The sequence below is a fragment of the Lacerta agilis genome, chromosome 14 (assembly GCF_009819535.1).
Source record: "Lacerta agilis isolate rLacAgi1 chromosome 14, rLacAgi1.pri, whole genome shotgun sequence".
NCBI lineage: Eukaryota > Metazoa > Chordata > Lepidosauria > Squamata > Lacertidae > Lacerta > Lacerta agilis.
In genome coordinates this window covers 51,081,482-51,102,096 of record NC_046325.1, presented here as the reverse complement: position 1 = coordinate 51,102,096, position 20,615 = coordinate 51,081,482, and the positions used below count along the sequence as shown (strand labels likewise).

General features: G+C 45.6%; 1 protein-coding gene across 9 annotated transcripts in view; it reads left to right on the top strand.

Annotated features, from left to right (window-relative positions):
- Nucleotides 1-20,615, top strand: part of ACACB (acetyl-CoA carboxylase beta) — a 64,346-nt gene that overhangs the window by 20,812 nt on the left and 22,919 nt on the right. For all 9 annotated transcript variants that reach the window (XR_004427882.1, XR_004427883.1, XM_033170374.1 and 6 more), the window contains 16 exons: nucleotides 947-1,057; nucleotides 4,504-4,713; nucleotides 6,408-6,578; nucleotides 7,982-8,143; nucleotides 10,239-10,402; nucleotides 11,269-11,419; nucleotides 12,501-12,604; nucleotides 12,896-12,977; nucleotides 13,712-13,857; nucleotides 14,799-14,949; nucleotides 15,233-15,367; nucleotides 15,505-15,651; nucleotides 15,740-15,928; nucleotides 17,024-17,124; nucleotides 19,792-19,880; nucleotides 19,984-20,108. Coding sequence is in view for 7 of the 9 variants with exons in the window: in XM_033170374.1 (XP_033026265.1) it covers nucleotides 947-1,057; nucleotides 4,504-4,713; nucleotides 6,408-6,578; nucleotides 7,982-8,143; nucleotides 10,239-10,402; nucleotides 11,269-11,419; nucleotides 12,501-12,604; nucleotides 12,896-12,977; nucleotides 13,712-13,857; nucleotides 14,799-14,949; nucleotides 15,233-15,367; nucleotides 15,505-15,651; nucleotides 15,740-15,928; nucleotides 17,024-17,124; nucleotides 19,792-19,880; nucleotides 19,984-20,108 (2,238 nt within the window). In the remaining 2 variants the exon portion in view is untranslated. The remainder of the gene's footprint in view (nucleotides 1-946; nucleotides 1,058-4,503; nucleotides 4,714-6,407; nucleotides 6,579-7,981; nucleotides 8,144-10,238; nucleotides 10,403-11,268; nucleotides 11,420-12,500; nucleotides 12,605-12,895; nucleotides 12,978-13,711; nucleotides 13,858-14,798; nucleotides 14,950-15,232; nucleotides 15,368-15,504; nucleotides 15,652-15,739; nucleotides 15,929-17,023; nucleotides 17,125-19,791; nucleotides 19,881-19,983; nucleotides 20,109-20,615) is intronic.

The following is a 20,615-nucleotide window of genomic DNA, read 5'->3' as shown; positions in this document are numbered from 1 at the left end:
ACTTGAAGCAGCCTGGGGAAGCCTGAAGGTGGCGGGGGGGGGAGCAGGGGGATGGCGACGATGGAGGAAGAGCTGCAGGAGGCAGTGAGCAGCTCTCTCCTCGGAGGTCAGATCTGCTCCTCCCAGCTGCCCCCAGCAAGCAAGCCCTGAGCCCAGCAGATGCTACCTGACTTGGAATCACCCCCTGAAATTGATGGATGGTGGATTCAGGAGAGTCCAAAGAAAGTCCTGAGCAAAACCCCCAGCAGAATTTCCTCCCAAGGCACATTCCAGCTGCAAAAGAGGGGTTTTCCTCTGGGCCACAACACACCTGAAAAGGGTTGCATTCTCCACACACAGGCTCACAGCTTCCTTCTCAAAAAGAAACATTATCAGCCTTGAAGAAATCCTGTGCAATTTAACAGCTGCATTGCAGGAAGAATTTGCAACCAAGGCTTTTTCCCATCAGCCCTTACTAAGTGAGAGAAGCTGAGACAACCAAGTTTCTCTCTTTCCCACCAATATTTTTAAGCCTTGGGGTTCAGGGCTGAATTTTGATCTGGAGTTCAACCCTGAAACATGACTAATGGAAAGTGTCTCTGAGCTTGTGCCAGGAGGTGCAGCATGCACACCACACATTGAAGAGGAGTGGGGCAGCGTTTGTATCGGGCAAAGGTGGTAACTCCCGGGGTGGGGGGCAGCAGCGGCCTTGTTCCTTAAGGAGTCCATAGCTTTCTGTGTGTGTGGCTGGGCACTTTTCACTGGGTGAATCAGCCACCATTTTGTACTGAGGGAAGTCTTGGCTGTCCACACTTAGCCTGAGAGAAGCACAGGCCTTGGCCTCCAAGAGGAGATGGTTCACTCCTTACTCCGGGGCTGCGATTAGCAGAGAACGGTCCTTTAGCTCTTTGCCATCTGACTCTTATTTTCCTTTCTTTTCCTTTTTCTGAAATTCCCTTTCTCTCAGGCCTCCGAGAGAATTGGCTACCCTGTGATGATCAAGGCTTCGGAGGGAGGTGGCGGCAAAGGAATCCGGATAGTGGAAGCGGCAGAAGAGTTTCCCACCCGCTTCAGACAGGTGAAAACTGCCCTGGTGGATGTATTATTGATTTATCCTCGATCGATCTATCCCGCCCTTTTCTCCTAAATGTTTAATTGAAATCCATATAAATTCTACTGGGAGTGCTGGAGAAAGATCTGCTAACTGCATTCTCAAATTCTTTAGAACCAAAGGGGTTTTTTATGTCCCCGCAGCCCTAAAACTATAGAAGGTCAAAACGTTGGTTCAGCTCCTCTATGGATCCTTCTTGGGCCCACCATCCTCTTCCTTCACTCCCCTCGAGAGAGTTCAATTTAAACTCCTCAGAGCCCTCCTGCAAGTCCCCAGATGCGTTTCAAATGCATGGGTCAGATTAGAAACAGGGTTAATGAGAGTCGAGGCTTACATTAGCTTAACATCAATCTATAAATGGCTGACACTAAAATTGCACCCCTGAGGCATAGCCCCACTGATCCTTTGCGACCAGTTCCAGTCTGGCTGGCAGTTAGCAGTCCTGAACACTCTCCAGAGCAGGCACCCCTTCAGATGTTTTGGCCTACAACTCCCATGATCCAGTGGTCAGGGATAATGGGAATTGTAGTCCAAAACATCTGGAGGGCCGAAGTTTGGGGATGCCTGCTCCAGAGATTGGGCTTTGCTCCCCAAGCCCTTTTGGATTTGGGCCTGGGTCAAGCAAGATCTGAGGTCAGACAAAGAACTGTGGATTCCGAGAGACAGCAGGACTGCCTGAGGTCCCCTAATTTTATAATCGCAGAAAACGAGAGACACATTGCTGCCCCGGCAGCATATCTCTATTTTCTCGAATCCAGAAACTCAAGAAGGGCCTTTACTCTTACCCGAAATTCGGCATTACCCTTGCTGGTTCTGGAAGAATCCTTTGGAAAAGTCCCATATGACCAGAGACTTTGCACCTGCCCCCTGGGGGAAGTAGGAAGCCCCGAACATTTATTTTTTAGATGCCCCTTTTATGGTGAGGTACGCAGAGACACAATTGCCCCCCTATTGGAGAGGGTTGCTGACCTTCCAGATAAGCCTAAACTAAGTGCCCTCATTTTAGGCAAAGATCAAAAGACAACCTGGACGTTCGCCAGATTCTCCACGCAGATTTGCAGGCGCAGTCTATCCTCCTGGAACAAACTAGTCTGCGGGGAAAATAGTCAAAGTGAGCCCCCAGGGTGACAGGGTCAATCTGTATGCTATCTCAAATTTTAAACTTTTAGGTTCTCACGTGTTTAAGTGTTTAACTTAGTTTTAAGTCTTAAGCTGTTTGCTGTATATTGCTTTAAATGCATTTTACTTTTGTGAAAGCCGTCCTATATGTGCCTTTTGAGCTGGTTTATAACCATAATAAACAAATGAATGAATGTTTAATTGTTTACGGTTAACTCGTTATGTTAATGTGGCATTCCTGTATTAATTTTTTAAATTTCATAGAATGTATACGCCACTTGATTGTAAAACAAACAAGCAAACAAACCATCAAATCAGTTTGCAAAGAGAGTTGATAAAATTATAAGTAAAAATCAGCAATAAACTGCAATAAATAAATAAAAAATACATCAACATTCCACATATCTAGGCAGGCTTGTCTAAACAATAATGGTTTTAGCTGGTGCAAAAAAGAGTGCCTGGTGTCAATAGGCAGGGAGTTCCGGGGTGCAGGTGCTGCCACACTAAAATATCCATTATAATCTTATAATCCATGCAAGTGCTACTTCAGAACATTTGTGACTCTCTAAGGTTTTGCTTCATATATGAAAATTTTCCATAGCCAAGGACAAAGCATGTTGACTGCTAGGCTTCCTTTTGGAAGCGGAGGCCGGGGTGTGTTATAAACACACTGAAATGAGATGCCTGCAGAGAACCTAAAGTCTAGGAGCTGAATATGGCCCTACATTTAGTCCTCTCTGTCTGGCCCTTGGGACTCCCCCCAAGTTGCATTTCTCCACTCCCTCCTTGAGGGATTTGGCCGGATGTATCCTGGAACCATGACAATGCCTCTTGAGGAGAGCTGTGTGGCGCTTGTGTGGCTTGCAGGTAGCCCGTTGTGCAATGGGAAAAAGCCCCCAGGCTCCACCCACTCTGGCCTCTGGCCCCGCCCACAGCTGTTATGTGGCCCTCGGCAGCTTCTGCTCATGAGGGGATGCAGCCCTCAAGCCGAAAAATGTTCTCTGGCTCTGCCTCCCAAAAGTTGCACAACAGAATCCTTAAACCTTTGGGTTCTTCAGAATAGCTGAAAATGTGTTCATATTTATTAAAATTGCCAGATCTGTACTTTGGGCTTTCCTGTGGAAAAAATTGGGCTTTTTCTCCCACCAGGCATGCTGAATCCAGATTGAACACATGGGTTGTTTTAATGTGTTCATAACAAACAGCACAAATGTTGCTTCCAGCATTGCCGCCTGCTGCGGAGTTTGCCCTTGGAGAGGCATAAATCATTAACAGATGTGACGGTCTGCATTCCTTTAAGGCAGGAGTTTTCAGTAGGGTGCAACTCTGACAATCTGAAAAAGAACTTTGGTTGGCTAAAAAGCACCTCTGATTAACTGAGCAGCATTTATTGTATTTGTTATTAACATGAACATGGCTTAGAGAGGATGCTGCTCCCTGTTCACTCCTGCACGGGGTGGGTGTCTCTCTTAAGCTGCTGCAGTATATACGTGCAACAATTTATTTCTTAGTGTTTGGGTTTTATCACATGCACATTCAATCGACTGGCCCTATGCATATTTACTCAGAAGTAAATTCCATTAAATTCAGTGGAGCTTACTCCCAAGCAAGCACTCTGGAAATTGTTTGTTTGTTTGGCTCAAATTTGTTTGTTTGTTTGGCTCACATTTATCAGGCCAGCTCTCCAGAGTGAAATCTCTGTTGTGAAACCCCTGTGCCTAGCAAAAGTGTCCTGGTGTCTGTCTGCAGAGTGTGCTATTGTGCCTCTGTGTTCTTTGAGTTTTGCTCCCTCCCCTTGCCTTTCCTGATCTTCCCCACCTTATGGCCCACACAATTCAGCACCAGTAAACTGTCTTCAGAAGCCCTCTCCCTCCTTGAAACTTTGAAACACCGAACTTTGGGTGTCTCATAGCCTTGTCCTTTCCTCCGCTCACACCCTGCCCCAGTCCCAGCCTTGAGTAATGCTGCTCTGGAATGTACCTGGAAGGCCATAGCCATCATGACTTGTACTCCATGCTCTGGTAACTTCCAGACTGGCTTGTTGTAATGCATGCATCACTTTCTACAAATCAGAAACTTCCAACTGGCCCCAAAGGCAATGGCCAGATTATGGACTGCTTTGGATTGCTTTGTATTAAGTGGTGGGTTTTTTTGTCGCCCACACCCATCTCAGCTTCCCCTCCTATCCAGCTGGTGTGGGTTGTGTAGCATTGATTCCTGCACTGCGGGGCCTTGGACCAGATGACCTTTTGGGTCCCTTCCAGCTCCACAATTCTATGATTCTGTGATTCTAGGTGCAGAGTGAGGCTCCAGGCTCTCCGATCTTTGTGATGAAGTTGTTGCAGCACGCCCGTCACATTGAAGTCCAAGTCTTAGCAGATCAGTATGGGAACGCGGTTTCGTTGTTTAGCCGGGACTGCTCCATCCAAAGGAGGCACCAAAAGATTATTGAAGAAGCTCCAGCAACTGTAGCAGCCACGTCTGTGTTTGAATACATGGAACAGGTACACACACCTGAGTTTTCCAACACAGGCTATATGCCAGTGGGTGGGAAAGGGTTATAGCTCTGTGGGAGACCACCTGCCTTGCATGCAGAAGGTCCCAGGTTCAATCCCCAAGGATTCCCAGGTAGGGCTGAGAGAGACTCTTGCAGGAAACCTTTGGAGAGTGTCTGCCAGTCCATGTAGACAGTACTAAGCTGGCTGGGGACAATGTTCTGATTTGGTAAAAGGCAGCTTTCTCTGTTCCTATTTAAGCTAGCCCTTCATTCGGGACCACAAGAACTGGATTCTTATTCTACAGTAGCAGAGAGTGCCTGGTGCTTCCCAGGATTTTTTAGAAATAAAAAATGTTTTTTTTTTTAAAAAAAAATGGATGGTGTAATTCATGAGTTTGGACCCATCATGCCAAAAATCAGGCAAAGTCACAGCAAACTCGCATTTTGGTCTGCCATTTTGATTCATAATGCCACCTGGCACCCAAACGTTGACAGAGACCCCCGTCTCCATCTCCTTGTTTGCACTCACCAAAACAATAAGCAAACTGAACTGCAGCCTCCATTCGTAATTCGTGTTTTTCTGAGTTTAGCATGCAGGTATACAGGCAACCCCTCATTTACATACATACGTTCAATATTTGCATGACCGCACACACATGGATCGGGCAGAGGCAGGATGGGGGTTTGCAGGCTTTTTCAGTGGTGTTTCAGATATGTGCAATTTCACTGACGCATGTGGTCCCTTAGAACGTAACCCCCGTGTAAATGGCCTGTATTGACTATGTTGGGGGGAACTCTGCATAAAAACGCACATAGAAAATAACAAAGGAAAATGTGTTGCATTAGGGGAAATTAATTGTGCAGCAACAACAATAACAACAACAAATTTTTATTTCTACCCCACCCTTCCCAATCCAAAAACCGGGTTCAGGGCAGCCAACAACAAATATAAGGCAATGATTAAAACAACTTAGAAAACCGCTAAAAAACAGCATAAAAACAAACACCAGTGGGATCCCCAGGGCTAGCTGGCCAGGTTAGTCATGCTAGGCCAGTAGGGAGACCAGGGAGGAATTTTAATGTGGGGACCCAGAAGGGTTTCTTCAGAAAAAAGGGAAGGGGAAAAGGAATAGGGGAAATGACATAACAAAAATTTATATAATGGGTGGAATGTGCACTAAAATGCATACAATTTTTTTGTGTGGTGACTTCCTTCCCCACAGGCCCACATCTCTGTTTTTCATTTTATTATTTATTTCCCTTGATAGACTGCCTCTTCTCCAAAGACCTCCTCATGGTTCCCTTCTGCCCTCTTCCTCCTCCCCCTCCTTCCTTCACCCTCAAAACCGGGCTGAGACCAAGGTCACCCGCAGTACTTTGAGGGTGAATGCGGATTTGAACCCGTGTCTCCCTAGTCCTTGCCCCAACACTCTGACTGCTGCATCACACTGGTCCTTGTCCCGTGTTCAGATCTCACCTTCACCGCAAACTGTGTTGTTTTTTTACTTGCTGAACATGTGCCCTATTCTTCAAAATTCAGGTCTCCAAAGCAGCCAACATATCACAATGCAAGAAAAATTAAAGTCAAAGTTTCAGATAATGTAGAAGAGTGCACTTCTCTGGATGAATTGTGCCTGTCACTCTCCCAAGGCATTGCGTGTTTTATGGAGGCTTATTTTGCGTGGCTGCTTTTCTCTGCAGTGCGCTGTACGACTTGCCAAAATAGTGGGATACGTGAGTGCGGGAACAGTGGAATACCTCTACAGTGAAGATGGCAGCTTCCACTTCCTGGAGCTGAATCCACGCCTGCAGGTGGAACACCCTTGCACCGAGATGATTGCTGATGTTAACTTGCCTGCTGCCCAGCTTCAGGTAAATCAAATGCCACTAAATGGGGTCTTTATCCTTCTAGGGCCGGGAGAGGCAACCCGTGGCCCTCCCCAGCCAGCATGGCCAGTGGTCAGGGATGATGGGAGTTGTAGGGGACCCATCCCTGTTCTCTAGGACTAGCGGGAAGCAGGATCTTTGCAGGGACCTGGAAATTTCTAAGCCTGGTGCTGTTCTCATACCACCAAAAGTCAGTCTCTTTAAGGTCCTTTTCATTGTAGTAATTTATTTATTGCACTTTTATCCCATCTTTTTCTCCATGGTGCTCCAGGGGGCCATATGTGGTTCTCCCCCTCCACATTTAAACCCCTAAACAACCCTCCTTTACCTATCCTGTGAGGTAGGTGAGGCAGAGAGGCAGTGATTCAGTGACTGGTCCAAGGTCACACCCAGTGAGCGTCATGGGCAAGGAGGGATTTGAACCCTCATATCCCAGGTTCTCGCCCAGCACTCCAGCCACACTGGCTCTCCAGTTGCAGTAAAGAATGTAGGAAGAGCCCTGCTGGATCTGGCCAAGTGCCCATCTAATCCAGCAACCTCCTTCCCACATGTGGCTGGCCAGGTGCCTGCATTTAGCTATTCTCCATAAGAGGGTAGCAGAGAAAAGAACCGGAGTTTGAAGTGAGCTTGCAGACCCTGGTTAATAGGGGAACCTGATTAGTGCTAAACCTGATTAAGACTTGGTGCACATGTAAGGAGTATGGAATTTTTACAGGCTGCTCCTAATCTCTTAGCTGTGGTTGAGACTGTGGGCTCATCCACACTCCCACTTGCTTTCTAGGCACAGGTCTGAGCAGTTACCCCCTTTCCCCGCTCCTTTCCCAGGGAAAACCCATTCTTTAGTGCTAAATTGGAGCAAACATCACTCTGGAGAAAACCCAAAGAGCAGTTTTCTCTGGGGGGAAGCAGAGGGAAAAGAGGAAATGTGGATAAGCCTTTAAGGGTTATCTGCATTCACGTGGCAGTTTATTCCATTTTCCTGTTGTTTCTCTAATTGCTAAGTTCCACATTATGTTTGAGCTTTCACATGATGTAAAAGTCACTTCCTGAAAGTTTAGCACTTGTTTCCATGTTATTTGCAAATAGATTTATTTTCTGGAAACAAATATCACAGAAACGAGTGCTAAATGTGCAGCATATTACCAGAAGTAGCTTTTATGTTACTTGAAAACTCAAATAGAATGAAGAAATTAACAGTTAGGGAAATGTCAAGAAAACAGAATAAACTGCCATGGAATGCAGCCAATATCTTGCCATGTGGTCCGATGCAAAGAAGATAACTGAAATAAGACAGAGCATGTTTGTTTGTAAAAGCATTTGGAAAGGACCCTGAAAGGTCCAAGAGATTCTGTTTCCTTTTGTCCCTTCTTTTCTCTTCCTCCTCTCAGATTGCTATGGGTGTGCCTTTGCACAGACTGAAGGACATCCGAGCCCTCTATGGAGAACCCCCCTGGGGGGATTCTCCCATTGACTTCGAGAGCCCCAGCAATGTGCCCGTCCCCAGGGGCCATGTGATTGCAGCACGAATCACCAGTGAAAATCCTGATGAGGTCAGTCATGGAGGCTCAAATTGTCCTTACCTGTAAGGAGATGGAGAGGGGATGCTGAGAGAGCTTGGGTCCACATCGCAAGGGTGTGGTGTGTGTGAATCCTTTTATCAAGCAGTGTCACAGTGTGCAACAGGAGTTCGCAAATTGCCTATTGTTTATTTATTTAAATTTTTTGGACCCCAGCTTTCTACCTAAGGTTCTGTTATGCTGCTTCCAATCTAAAAATGAAATAAAAGTACAATCCAGCAACCATTAAATATGAACATGTAACAATGAAGTATATTATTATAGAATATTATTATTCAAGATGAAGCAGCAAGGACTAGCAGCTGCACTAAAACACAGTAAGTCCAGGATTGCTTGGAGAAGATAATTTTTTTCCAGGAGTCGTAAACTGTATAGGTGGGAACTCGAGGGGAAGCCAATTGAACAAGTCTATAAATTTCAATACAGTATTTAGGAATTTACTTCCAGTATAATATGGGATGGAAAGCGCATATCACATATCTACAAAATAAGGTTAAAGCCCTTATCTACGCACTATTACGCTTCTTCTTTACTGAGGGGGCTATGCATGTTCCATCTGCCTTAAAAGTTTATAGTGCAAAAGTGGTTGCAACTATGGCCTATGCGGTCCCTTTATGGGGCGCCTTTGTAAACCTCATGCCTGGTGACATTGCAAAATCTTTTTCTCAGACGCCTTTTGAAATTACCCTCCTGTGTAAGCAACTCTGCCATTCGCTTAGAACTTAAAGATCCCCTCCTTAGAGATTATGATGTGGAGACATGCCTTTAATTATTGGCTGTCCCTTTGGCATAAATTGCCAAATTACCATCTTATTCAGTGCCTTTGGAGAGATGAATTCACCAGCCCATGGGCAACAAAAATCCATTTGTTGTCTTATGGAATCTCTCCTTCCGACATACTAAATTTAGATCTAATTACAGCTAAAAAGGTCATCAAACAAAGATTGGAGGAGGTTGATTTGCAACAAAATCTTACTACAGGTGGAGGTACATGTTCTCCGATAAATCTGGGCATTACATCTATGCCCCAGATACCTCGATATCTGTCTACCTTATCCGTTGCGTCGCACAGATTCGCATTTGTTAGAGCCAGATTTAATGTGTTCCCCTCAAATGTTCTGAGCAATAGATTTTCTAACGGTAAAACCTCTGTTTTATGTGCATGTGATAACAAATCAATAGAATCCCTTTACCATATCTTGTTAAATACATTGTTCCCCGATCAAGGATTCTGAGTTCAATCATTCTGGAAATTGTTGCTAAACCACCTGAATTGCATCTAGCTTATCTACTCCAGGACATAGACTCTTATAGAACATTACAGGTTGCCAGATTCCTGATTTCAGTTCTTTCATATAAAAGACTTCATGGAATGCTGCATGACTATTAAAAATCTAGTAAACGCTATGCTCCATCTTCATCTTTAAGGCCACAATACGGTACATCTAGAGATTGTAAGTAATGCGAAGGAGATATGCGTTGAAATATTTTAGTTGATATTTTAGAATGTAAAATGCTGTTTTATTTATTGATTTGTTTTATCTTGTGGGCTTATAGCCGAATAAAGTATTATCTATCTATCTATCTATCTTGGAGAAGATCTTGCAGGAACTCAGATGACCCTGCAAGATCTTGCAAGAGCCTCCCGTAATGAGGGCCCCACCTGGGTCTTGCCCCTTCAAGCAAGATGGGGAGCGTCAAAGTGGACCCGGCACAAAAAGAGCTTTTAAATCCACCTTGCTTGGATTTAACTTGTGGAATTTCAATCATGTTCTACCACGTATGGTTGAAATCATGCAAGTTAAGTGTGCCTATGATGCGATCAGACTGTAGTAAAGACCTGGGGGAAATTAAAGGCCACATCCGGTTTTTCTTAATACTGGTCAGGTAACACCAGCTATGCTTTTCAGTGACTCTGCTGTCTCATGTTTACCATTTTTGTGGCAAGCTTCCTTTTGAGACCTCACCTAAAAGCCAGTGTGGAAAAAAGGCAAAACTGTAAACACATGCTCTCTCCCCCCTCCCTCCCCCTTTCCTGCTCCCCGTGTCTCTCTTTTGCACCTTGCAGGGCTTCAAGCCAAGTTCTGGCACCGTGCAGGAGCTGAATTTCCGCAGCAACAAAAACGTCTGGGGGTACTTCAGTGTGGCAGCCACTGGCGGCTTGCATGAATTTGCTGACTCTCAGTTTGGACACTGCTTCTCCTGGGGAGAGAACCGAGAGGAAGCCATCTCGTGAGTATTTCACTATCATCAACCTTAATGGCCTTAAGGAGTTGGAAGCAGTTTACCTGCGAGATCATCACCTTGCCCTGTATATGCTCACTTGACTGCTTTGATCTTTGGAATGGGCACTGTTGGAGGTGCCACAAAACACTTGTTCCACATTGTGGCCACACCCACACTTTGGAACTCGCTGCCTATTGATACCAGGCAGGCAGCTTCGCTGTGTTCTTTTTGGCACCTGCAAGAACCGTTTTTTGTTTAGGCAAGCCTGCCCAGATACATTGAATGTTGGTATGTGTTTTAATCTGATTTTAGCTTATCACTGAGGTTAATTATTCTTTGAATGTTTTAAATAGCTACTTGCTTGGGCTGATGGGATTTGTAGTTCAGCAACATTTGGAGGGCCAAAGCTACCCCACCCCTGCAGTAAGTTAAAACAAGAGCCATGATGTTGGGTTGTGAGCTTTCTTCCTCAAATGGCAGTCACCAGTGTAGCTTGAGGGTAAGGAAATGTGCGGCTTCACAATGTGATGGTATACTTTTTAGATGATCAGACTGCAATCCCATGCACATCTGTTTGGGAGTAACCACAACTGAGTGAATGCAAAGGGTTGCCCTGCAGGTGTTATTAGGGAGAGGAGAGAAGGAGATGCAAGGCTGCCTCTTTTCACACCAGCCTTTCCAGTAACATCTAATCCAGGCTGGGGTTGGATAATACTTCAGAAAGGGCCTTGCTTCACCCCCTGATAAATCAAATTTCCAGCTATCTCTTTGAGAAAAGCCAATTTATTGTTGTATGGAGAGTCTAGCTAAAAAATAAAAATAAAATCTCCTGAAGCAGATCTGTACCTTAATAATGAGGGTTATCTTCTCAGAAACTTAGTAGTAGCTCTGAAGGAGCTGTCCATCCGTGGGGACTTCAGGACAACAGTTGAGTACCTGGTCAAGCTGCTGGAAACAGAGAGTTTCCAGACCAACGAGACTGACACCAGCTGGCTAGATCACCTGATTGCAGAGAAAGTGCAGGTGAGCCAAGCTCCGGATGCCAGTCGTTTATGCCGTGCTCCTGAAGATATATTGCATATTTTTAATTAACCTTTTGGGATTCAAAGATGTGAGCACCTTGGTCTTGTCTATCGGTCTATCTGTCTATTGGTCTGCCTACATCAGTGGTGGCTAACCTATGGCATGCGTGCCAGAGGCGGCACTCAGAGCCCTTTCTGTGTGCATGCGCGCTGTCGCCCCAGCACAGAGTTATATGGCGATCCCAGCTCCAGCGCTATCTTGAGCCCAGAACGAGGCTCAGCTACAGAAGCTCCACCCTTTGGCTCTTATGGGATGGTGGATGTCTTCAGCTCACAACTAAAGAGCCGCTCAAAACGGAAAGGGAGCTGCCTTGTCAGTGGCAGCCTGACAAGGAGGGCAAGTTGAGGTTGGGCGCAGCACGTAACGTGAGGGAAGGCAAGAGGGCACTTGCGGCTCTCTGTATGTGTGTGTGAGAGGGAGGGAGGGAGGGAGTGTATGAGCCTGTGTGTGCCAAGTGGACGGATGGTGGAGGGAGCCAGCCCAGCACTGGAGTTCAGAGGTTCCTTTTGTCAAGTGAGGGGGTTGCCACCACAGCTGCCATTGCAACCCTCGTTGCCTGTCTGCCTGCCTGCCAGCCACTCCCTGTGCGTGTGGCCAGGGCGTGTATGGGAGACGCAGACAAACTGGGCAGAGGGACACCGGTGGGGACGCCTTCCCGCATGGCTGTAATGTACCCTGTTTTCCTCTGCCTTGTGGAAGGCTCCTGCTTAGAATATCAGTTTTTAGGGCTGCCACTCAATCCCTTACCCACTTATCTGGGAATAAACCCCAGTGTGACATGTAAGATATAGCTGAACAGATTTTCAGAATCCCCCCCCCAAAAGCTCAACAACTATGGCCAACCCTCCCCCCAAAAGCTGAACAACTCTGGGGAATCTCCCATGGGGAGCCTTATACATGGGGGTGTCATACATGGAAAAAAACAGTAAATTGTGGAGATGGCACTGCAATAAATAAGTGGGTTTGGGCACTCGGTCTCTAAAAGGTTCGCCACCACTGGCCTACATTATTTTCCCTCAAGGCAGAGAAGCCAGACCCTATTCTGGGCGTGGTCTGTGGTGCTCTCAACGTGGCGGATGCTCTGTTCAGGACATCTATGGATGACTTCCTGCATTCGCTTGAAAGGTAAAGCACCACTTAAAGGAGTGGGGGGGGGGTGTTACACCACTCAGCCGCATTTGAGAAACTCTTCCTACTCACCTGGGCTTTGGTGCTGACTTGTGGGGAGTGGCAGCATAGCCAAAGAGCAGCTGCCCAAGCACAGCAGCAAAGTATGTGCGTGTGGAATGCTTATTCTAAAGGTACTCTGCAGATCTGTCTTCACAAGATTGTTCTGAAGATTAACTGAAGGGCGGTGGAGAGGGGAGGTAGAGGATTGTAGGGCAATTTTTGTGCTAAGATGGGATTGTCTTGCAGGGGCCAAGTCCTACCAGCAGCCTCACTTTTGAACATTGTTGACGTTGAGCTTATTTACGAAGGCATGAAATACTCACTCAAGGTAATGCTTGCGAAGGGTTGATCCAAAGGGGAAGGCTCATAGAGCCAGTTGCTTTGTGTGCCAAATGTCCCGGGCTCAGTCCGCAAAGACTACTCCAGTTAGGCTGGGGAAAGACCCCTGTCTGAAGCCCCTGCAGGCAACAATGGGCTACATGGACTTGACACAAGGCAGCTTCCCATTGGGAGTTTCGGTATGCAGGGTGCAGCTTGGGAACTTGATTGGAGAGCACACTTTACCTGTTGCTTATGGAGTAAGAAGATAATGAAGTTGTTCATCACGGGACATAAATGCAGGTGCCACTACCTGAACACAGTGAGTCCTCAGGAAATGGTTTGTCATAAGAGCGTTTGTGTAACAAGTCAACATTTTCCATTGATTCCTATGAGGAAATGTATAATGTTTTTCTGCCCATGCAATTTTGTCCCCCAAATGACGAAAAGACCCAGGAAAACCCTCTGAAACCTTGCAAAAAGCAAACAAGGATGGGAAAAATGCTCTCTTATTTGCCCCATCTCTCGCCCCTGCTGCAGGCCAGCCAAACATGAAACACAAGGCTTCCTTAAGGCAGCTCATCTACACGCAGGTCTGGCTGTTTGGATATCTGAATCTGCAGTGTGTATTGGGAGGTTGGCAATGGGCAGGGTGATAGATGGGGTGACCTGGGGGTTTCCTTCCCACTCTGAGGGGAAGATGGGTAAAAAGGCTCCCACTTTCTTTTTCTGGCACTTGGGCAGGTCGCTCGCCAGTCGCTGACCACCTACGTCATCATAATGAACAACACCCACATAGAGATTGACGTCCACAGGTTGAACGACGGGGGGCTCCTGCTGTCCTACGATGGCAACAGTTATACCACGTACATGAAGGAAGAAACGGACCGGTAAGTGGATTTCTGAGTTGCTGCTTCTTGCTCTTTTTGGAATCCGGTTCCAGGCTTAGCAAGGAAGAGAAGCTTTTCCAGGCGCCCAACAAGGGAAGAGAGCGGCTTTGCCTGGGCACATGTGCAGCAGCAGTTTGCTCACAATTAAGTTGCAGTTGCCTGTGATGGAATGGCTAGCAGCTTAGGCTGGGAGTTCTGTGCCAGGGCTGTGCATTTCACTTTGGCTGTGAGGTCCTGCATTCAGTTCCCAGACCAGATAAGACAAACCTTTAGAAGAGGGAGGAAAGATTAGCACGAAAGCAATAACAGCTCACATAGAAAAAGGGGGGAACAGTAAAGAAAAGCATAACAACTAGAGCTGGCTGCAGTGTTAAAGTTATAAGTAGCTGGATTAATCAACTACTTGGTGCCTCAATTAATCGGGCAGCAGATTTTACTTTTTTTTACATGTGCAAATACTATTTTTAATACAACTATTTATTAAAACTGTTTATACAGTTGGCAGGTGGCAATGATCTGTTTTAAGCTGGTGTTTTTGTCGTAGCATAAATTTGAAGCAAAAAAAGCATGAGAGTTGGAGGGGACCCCCAAAGGTCATCTAACCCAACCTCCTGCAATGCAGGAATCACACCTAAAGAATCACTCACAGGTGGCCATCCAACCTCTGCTTCAAAACCTCCAAGGAAGGGAGAATCCACCACCTTCTGAGGTTGGGAGTTCCACATCCTGTGCTTGAGAACTATTCTGTATGTTCATTGGCAAATTATTTCCCCCCCCCATTAAATTAGTTTAAATATTTAAAATGAATATTTAACTTAAGATTTCTTAGTCACAGCAACTGATTGAAAGATGCAACGGTAATGGGACACCCTTCTCTCTGCAATGGGTAGCAGTTAACACCCTAAGAGCTAAAAAAAAAACCCCTCCCTTTCCGGCTCCAGATACCGCATCACCATTGGCAATAAAACCTGTGACTTTGAAAAGGAGAACGACCCAACATTGCTCCGCTCTCCCTCCGCTGGGAAGCTCCTGCAGTACACAGTGGATGACGGGGGACACGTCTGTGTGGGCCACAGCTATGCGGAAATCGAGGTAACCCTGGCATTTGGCTGGCTGGGAAGCATTTCTGGGGATTCTGTGGAGCTGCCTTCACAGCCAGCGCATGGCAGGGGCAAACGGGAGCGTATTGGGCGCAATGAACCTTCAGCTGCAGAGTGGGTGGGGATGAGTGGATCGTTTCTGGGGTACCCCCTTTCCCTGGATGCCCCAAGCGCACACTTATTTTGCTTAAGGGCTAATCCAGCCCTGCGTGAATCCAGCTTTAACCGAGGCCTGTCAGCAAGGCTGAAGAAGCCTCCTGTCACTCTCCAAACAGGTGATGAAGATGGTGGTGACCTTGGCAGTGGAGGAATCAGGCCTTGTCCATTACGTGAAGCGGCCAGGTACATTGCTGGAGACAGGCTGCGTTGTGGCGAGGCTTGAGCTGGACAACCCCACCAAAGTCCACCTGGTAAGTGAGCCAAGGTGATTGGGTTGGCTGGCTCTCCTCCACCTCTGCTTCGGCTGACCTGTGGTTCTAAAAGGATTCTCTCTGCTTTCTTCCTTCTTGTGCTGCCCTCCCCAATGTCTCCCCATCCCCACCTCCAGGCCCAGCTGTACACTGGTGGGCTGCCCACTCAACAGCCCCTGCCCATCCTTGGTGAGAAATTGCACCAGGTTTTCCACAACGTGCAGGAGAGCCTGATGAACGTCATGAATGGATATTGTTTGCCAGAGCCGTATTTCAGCACCAAAGTAAGGGGGTGGGGGGTCTCCTTGAGTGCAAAGACTGTGAATCTGTCCTTGTGTCCCTGATAATTTACTCCTTTTTGATGTTGTTCAGCTCAAAGAATGGGTCTTCAAGCTGATGAAGACCCTCCGGGACCCCTCTCTTCCTCTCCTGGAGCTGCAGGAGATCATGACGAGCATTTCAGGCCGCATCCCGCCATCTGTGGAGAAGTTGATCCGGAAAGTGATGGCCCAGTATGCCAGCAACATCACCTCAGTGCTGTGCCAGTTCCCCAGCCAGCAAGTGAGGCCTGCAGTGGAGAAGAGGGGGCAGGTGGTGCCAGAAGACTGGGGGTGGGCTGCCTTCAAAGAAAGGCTGGGGAGGCCCGGGGGGGGGTCCTGAGAGAACTGTGGGTGTTCTTGAGCTTTCTGCAGAGTTTCCCCTCCCCTTCCCCTCCCTAAGTCTGTGTAACTGTGTAAGTTACTGCTCTTCTCCAGTTGGCATGCAGGGGTCCTCCAGATTATGGTGCGTTAATATGTGACAGCAAAGGGGTCTACTGCAGTCCTGGGCTGCATCCACAGAAGTCTAGTGTCCAGCTCAAGTCATTGTACAGCTCTATTCTGCCTTTGTCAGACCCCACCTGGAATCTTTGTCCAGTTCTGGGTACCACAATTTAAGATGGATATGGACAACCTGGAAGGTTTGCAGAGGAGGACGACCAAGATGATCGAGGGTCTGGAAACCAAGCCTGATGAGGAACAGGTTGAAGGAGCTGGGGATGTTTAGCCTGGAAAAGAGGAGACAGAGGGGACTTGGCCTTACTTTCAGTATATGAGGGTGCCCATACAGGGGATAGAGTGGGCTTGATTTCCGTTGCTCTAGTCTAGAGGGTAGGACACGAACCAATGGATTCAACTTTCTGATGGTAAGAGCTGTTCAGTAGTGGAGTTGACACCCTCAGAAGGTGGTGGCCTCTCCTTCACTGGAGGTTGTTAAACAGAGGTTGCATGGCCATCTGTCAGCGATTATTTTGCTGTGATTCCTGCATTGCTGGGAGTTGGACTGGATGACCCTTGAGGTCCCTTGCAGTCCTACAGTTCTCTGATTCTATGAACATCCCCTGCTGCTCTGGAGAAAGAAGCACAGAACTGAAAGTGCAGAAACAGGCAGCTCCCAAGTCTTCTCCTCTAGTTTTTCTCCCTGCCTTCTCTTTCATCTCTCTAAAAGACATGCTAGGGTCCATAAACAGCTTTAGGGGAGAGTGCTCAGGTCCTGCTTGCAGATTTCGTACAGGCATCTGCTTGGCCTCTGTGAGAACAGGAGGCTGGACTAGATGGGCCACTGGCCGGATCCAGCAGCCAGGCTCTTCTGATGTTCTGATGTTCTTTTGCCTCCCAGATTGCCAGCATTCTGGACAGCCATGCAGCCACTCTGCAGCGGAAAGCTGACCGGGAGGTCTTCTTCCTGAACACCCAGAGCATCGTGCAGCTAGTTCAGAGGCAAGTTCAGGGGAGGGACGGGCGCCCTGCCTTTCTCCTCACGTGCATGCAGCATACATTCCCTACACCCAATGTGTGTGCTGCGTGTCTAGTTCCCCCCCTGCTTTCCTAGCTGGGGCTGATTTGAGTTGTAGTCGAAAACATATATATATATAATTGAAAGAAATCTTACTGTTAAAATGTACAAACAGACACATACAGGTGTGCAATCATACATTATTTTATACATTAAACAAAGACAATTCAAATATGACTGTAATCATTATTTCAAGTGCTCCCTTACCCCCACCCACCCACTTTCACTTCCGCCCCCCTCCACCCCCCACCTCACCAAGTGCTCGACTTCCAATCCTCTCGGCTGTAATGTCTTCTGTTTTCCATTATTCTATTTTTGTATACTATTGGTTCCAATATTCATAATCTAATACCTTAGCATTCCTTATTTTTTCCTTCTTATTTATATCTATCACGGAACTTGTTTGATAGGAGTTTGGGCTTTTCGATGTACTTTCCTATATACCCCTTAAAGGCCTTCCATTCCTTCTCAATCTTTTCTTTTGATACCCCTCCAATACTCCCCATTGTGTTGGTCAAATTATGATATTCTGTTAATTTGGTGAGCCAGTCTATTTTTGTTGGAATTGCACCACTTTCCCAATTCTTTGCAACAAGCAACCTTGCGGTCACTGTTGCGTATAGGTAGAGCACTTTATCCACTTCTTTTAGATTTCCGGGCACAATGCCTAGCAAAAAACCCTCTGGTGTTTTCTTAAAGGAGTATCTGAACATTTTCTTCATTTCGTTGTAGATTATCTCCCAGAATGGTTTGGTGTCTGGGCAACTCCACCAGATGTGGAATAGAGTGCCTGTTGCTGAGTTGCACCTCCAGCAGATGTTACTGTAATTCTTATTCATTTTTGCAATTCTATCTGGTATTAAGTACCATCTATGTTGGACTTTGAGGAAATTTTCTTTTAATTTATAACACATTGTGAATTTCATATCCTTTTGCCATAATTTTTCCCACTGTTCAAACATTATGTTTTTGCCAATATCTTGTGCCCATTTAATCACTGATTCTTTAACTATTTCATCTTTTGTTTCCCATTCCAGAAGTAAATTATATAATTTAAATATATTTTTAGATTTTTCTTGAATTAAATATTTTTCAAATTTGGATATTTCTCTATCAAATCCTATCTTTTTATCTTTCACTAATCTGTATTTAATTTGTACATACTGAAACCAATCATAAACATGAATTTTAATTTCTGAATAATCCTTTATTTTTAACGCTCCATTTTCTTCTTGTAATAGTGTTTTATAAGTTGCCCAATTTTCTCTCATGTTCAATTTTTTAACAGCTACAATTTCTAATGGCGAAACCCACCATGGAATTTTTGGTTCTAAAATTTCCTTATATTTCTCCCAAATTTTATAAATTGACTTCCTGATTATATGGTCCAAAAACCCTTTATGTACTTTAACTTTTTCGTCAATTAAATAAGCATGCCATCCAAATGTTGTTTCAATTCCCTCTAAGTCCAATATATCCGAATCATCCAATTTCACCCATTCTTTCAACCAAGTCAGGCCCACTGCATCATGATAGAGTTCTAAATCAGGGAGGCCAAATCCCCCTCTTTCCTTCTTATCTATCATGTTTAATCCTTGGTTTTCTTCCTGCCCATACGAATTTAGCCAGATCTCTTTTCCAGTTGTTAAAATGTTTTTCTCCTCCTAAAATTGGAATACCTTGGAATAGAAACATCATTCTCGGCAATATATTCATTTTTATTACTGATATCTTTCCTAATAAAGATAAATTTAATTTCTCCCATATTTCCAAATCTTTTTTATTTCTTTCCAAATTTTTCCATAATTTCCATTGATTAAATATATAGTGTTTGGCGAAAACATCTAGACAGCACCAGGTTGAGGAAGGCTGGTTCAATGAATATGCTGTGGCATTGCCTAGAAGGAAGAGAGTTGCAGCAAACAGCCTATTTGGGGCCTTTTTCTACATTATATATTTGAAAGTTATTTCTTCCTTATGCTTTTGGACATCTCTTTAGTTATGATATCTTTAAGATTTCATAACTAAATTTTGCATGATGTCTCCTCAGTTCAGTAATCAGATTTTCATTTCATTTACATTGGGATACAGTTGGATACCATTTTGAATCAAGATGGCAGACTGTTGTGGTTTCTTAGAATTCCAGAACAACACTAGGCTGCTAGTGATGGATATATATAGAAAAGTTTTAAATCTCCAGTTCAACTTGCTCTGACCCGATACATAAATTACGTGCTTCCTTTTTTTTAAAAAAAGTAAAACCTTCATACTTTTTCATCTACTTTATTCGAACAGCTATGCTTCACAATTAAATTCCTTAATCTAGCAAAATGATATTTTTAGCTGAGAGCTGAAAATACTTTATAAGAAGTGGCATTGCTCATCCTACCAATATTGGCCTGTTGTAAACAGGCTGAGCAGGTTTTTCTCTTGCATTAGAAACATGCAAAGCCTGTTTAACCAAAATCAGTGGGTCAAAGCTATGTAGGTGCCCACCACAAGAAGCAAGGCCCCTCTGAACCCACTTTCAGCTCTCCGAAAGCTCTTGTCAGCCCCAGCAAGAGAGGAATACATCTGTTCCCCTCATTTAGGTATCGCAGTGGCATCCGAGGCCACATGAAATCAGTCGTGTTGGATCTCCTAAGGTGTTATTTGCAGGTGGAGACCCAGTTCCAGCAAGGTAGGCTCAACAACAGGTTTGCCGCTCTTTGGTCATCACGGGAGTGAAAGAGGGAGACCCAATCTGACAAGCGCCCCTTTTTATTTCCCCCTTTTTGTCTCAGCTCACTACGACAAATGTGTGATCCACCTACGCGAGCAATACATGCCCGACATGACCCCGGTTCTGGAATGCATTTTCTCCCATGCGCAGGTGGCAAAGAAGAATCTCCTGGTGACGATGTTGATTGTGAGTAGCAGGAGGAAGCTAAGAGGCAGGAGTCCTCTCAGAACAACAAGGAAGGGCCTTCCTGGGGAGCCTGTGTGGAGCAGGTCTGTGGCCCTCCAGGCCTGGTTGGATGGCAGCATCCATCTTCCCTGGCCATCGGTCATTCTGACTGGGGCTGATGGGAGTTGTCATTTGGCCACCTCTGGAGCAGCCCCCAGATTCATCATTCATTCAAAATTTTATTTGTATGATACTTTTACACAAAAATGAATCTTGCTCAAAGCAGCTTGCAACAAAGAAAACAGGAAGGCATTTCAAAATCCACCACTGCAAGAGCAATTTCATTTCCCAATAGCATAATAGCAAAGGTAAAGGTAAAGGGACCCCTGACCATAACAGCATACAAAACCACCAACATTTCAATACCAATATAATAAGATTACACTAACAGCATTGTGCCTCTTGGCAATAGCAAAAATAGCAAGGGAGGTGCTGGAAACCCCCCTTCCGAGATGTTGTTCCCCACTT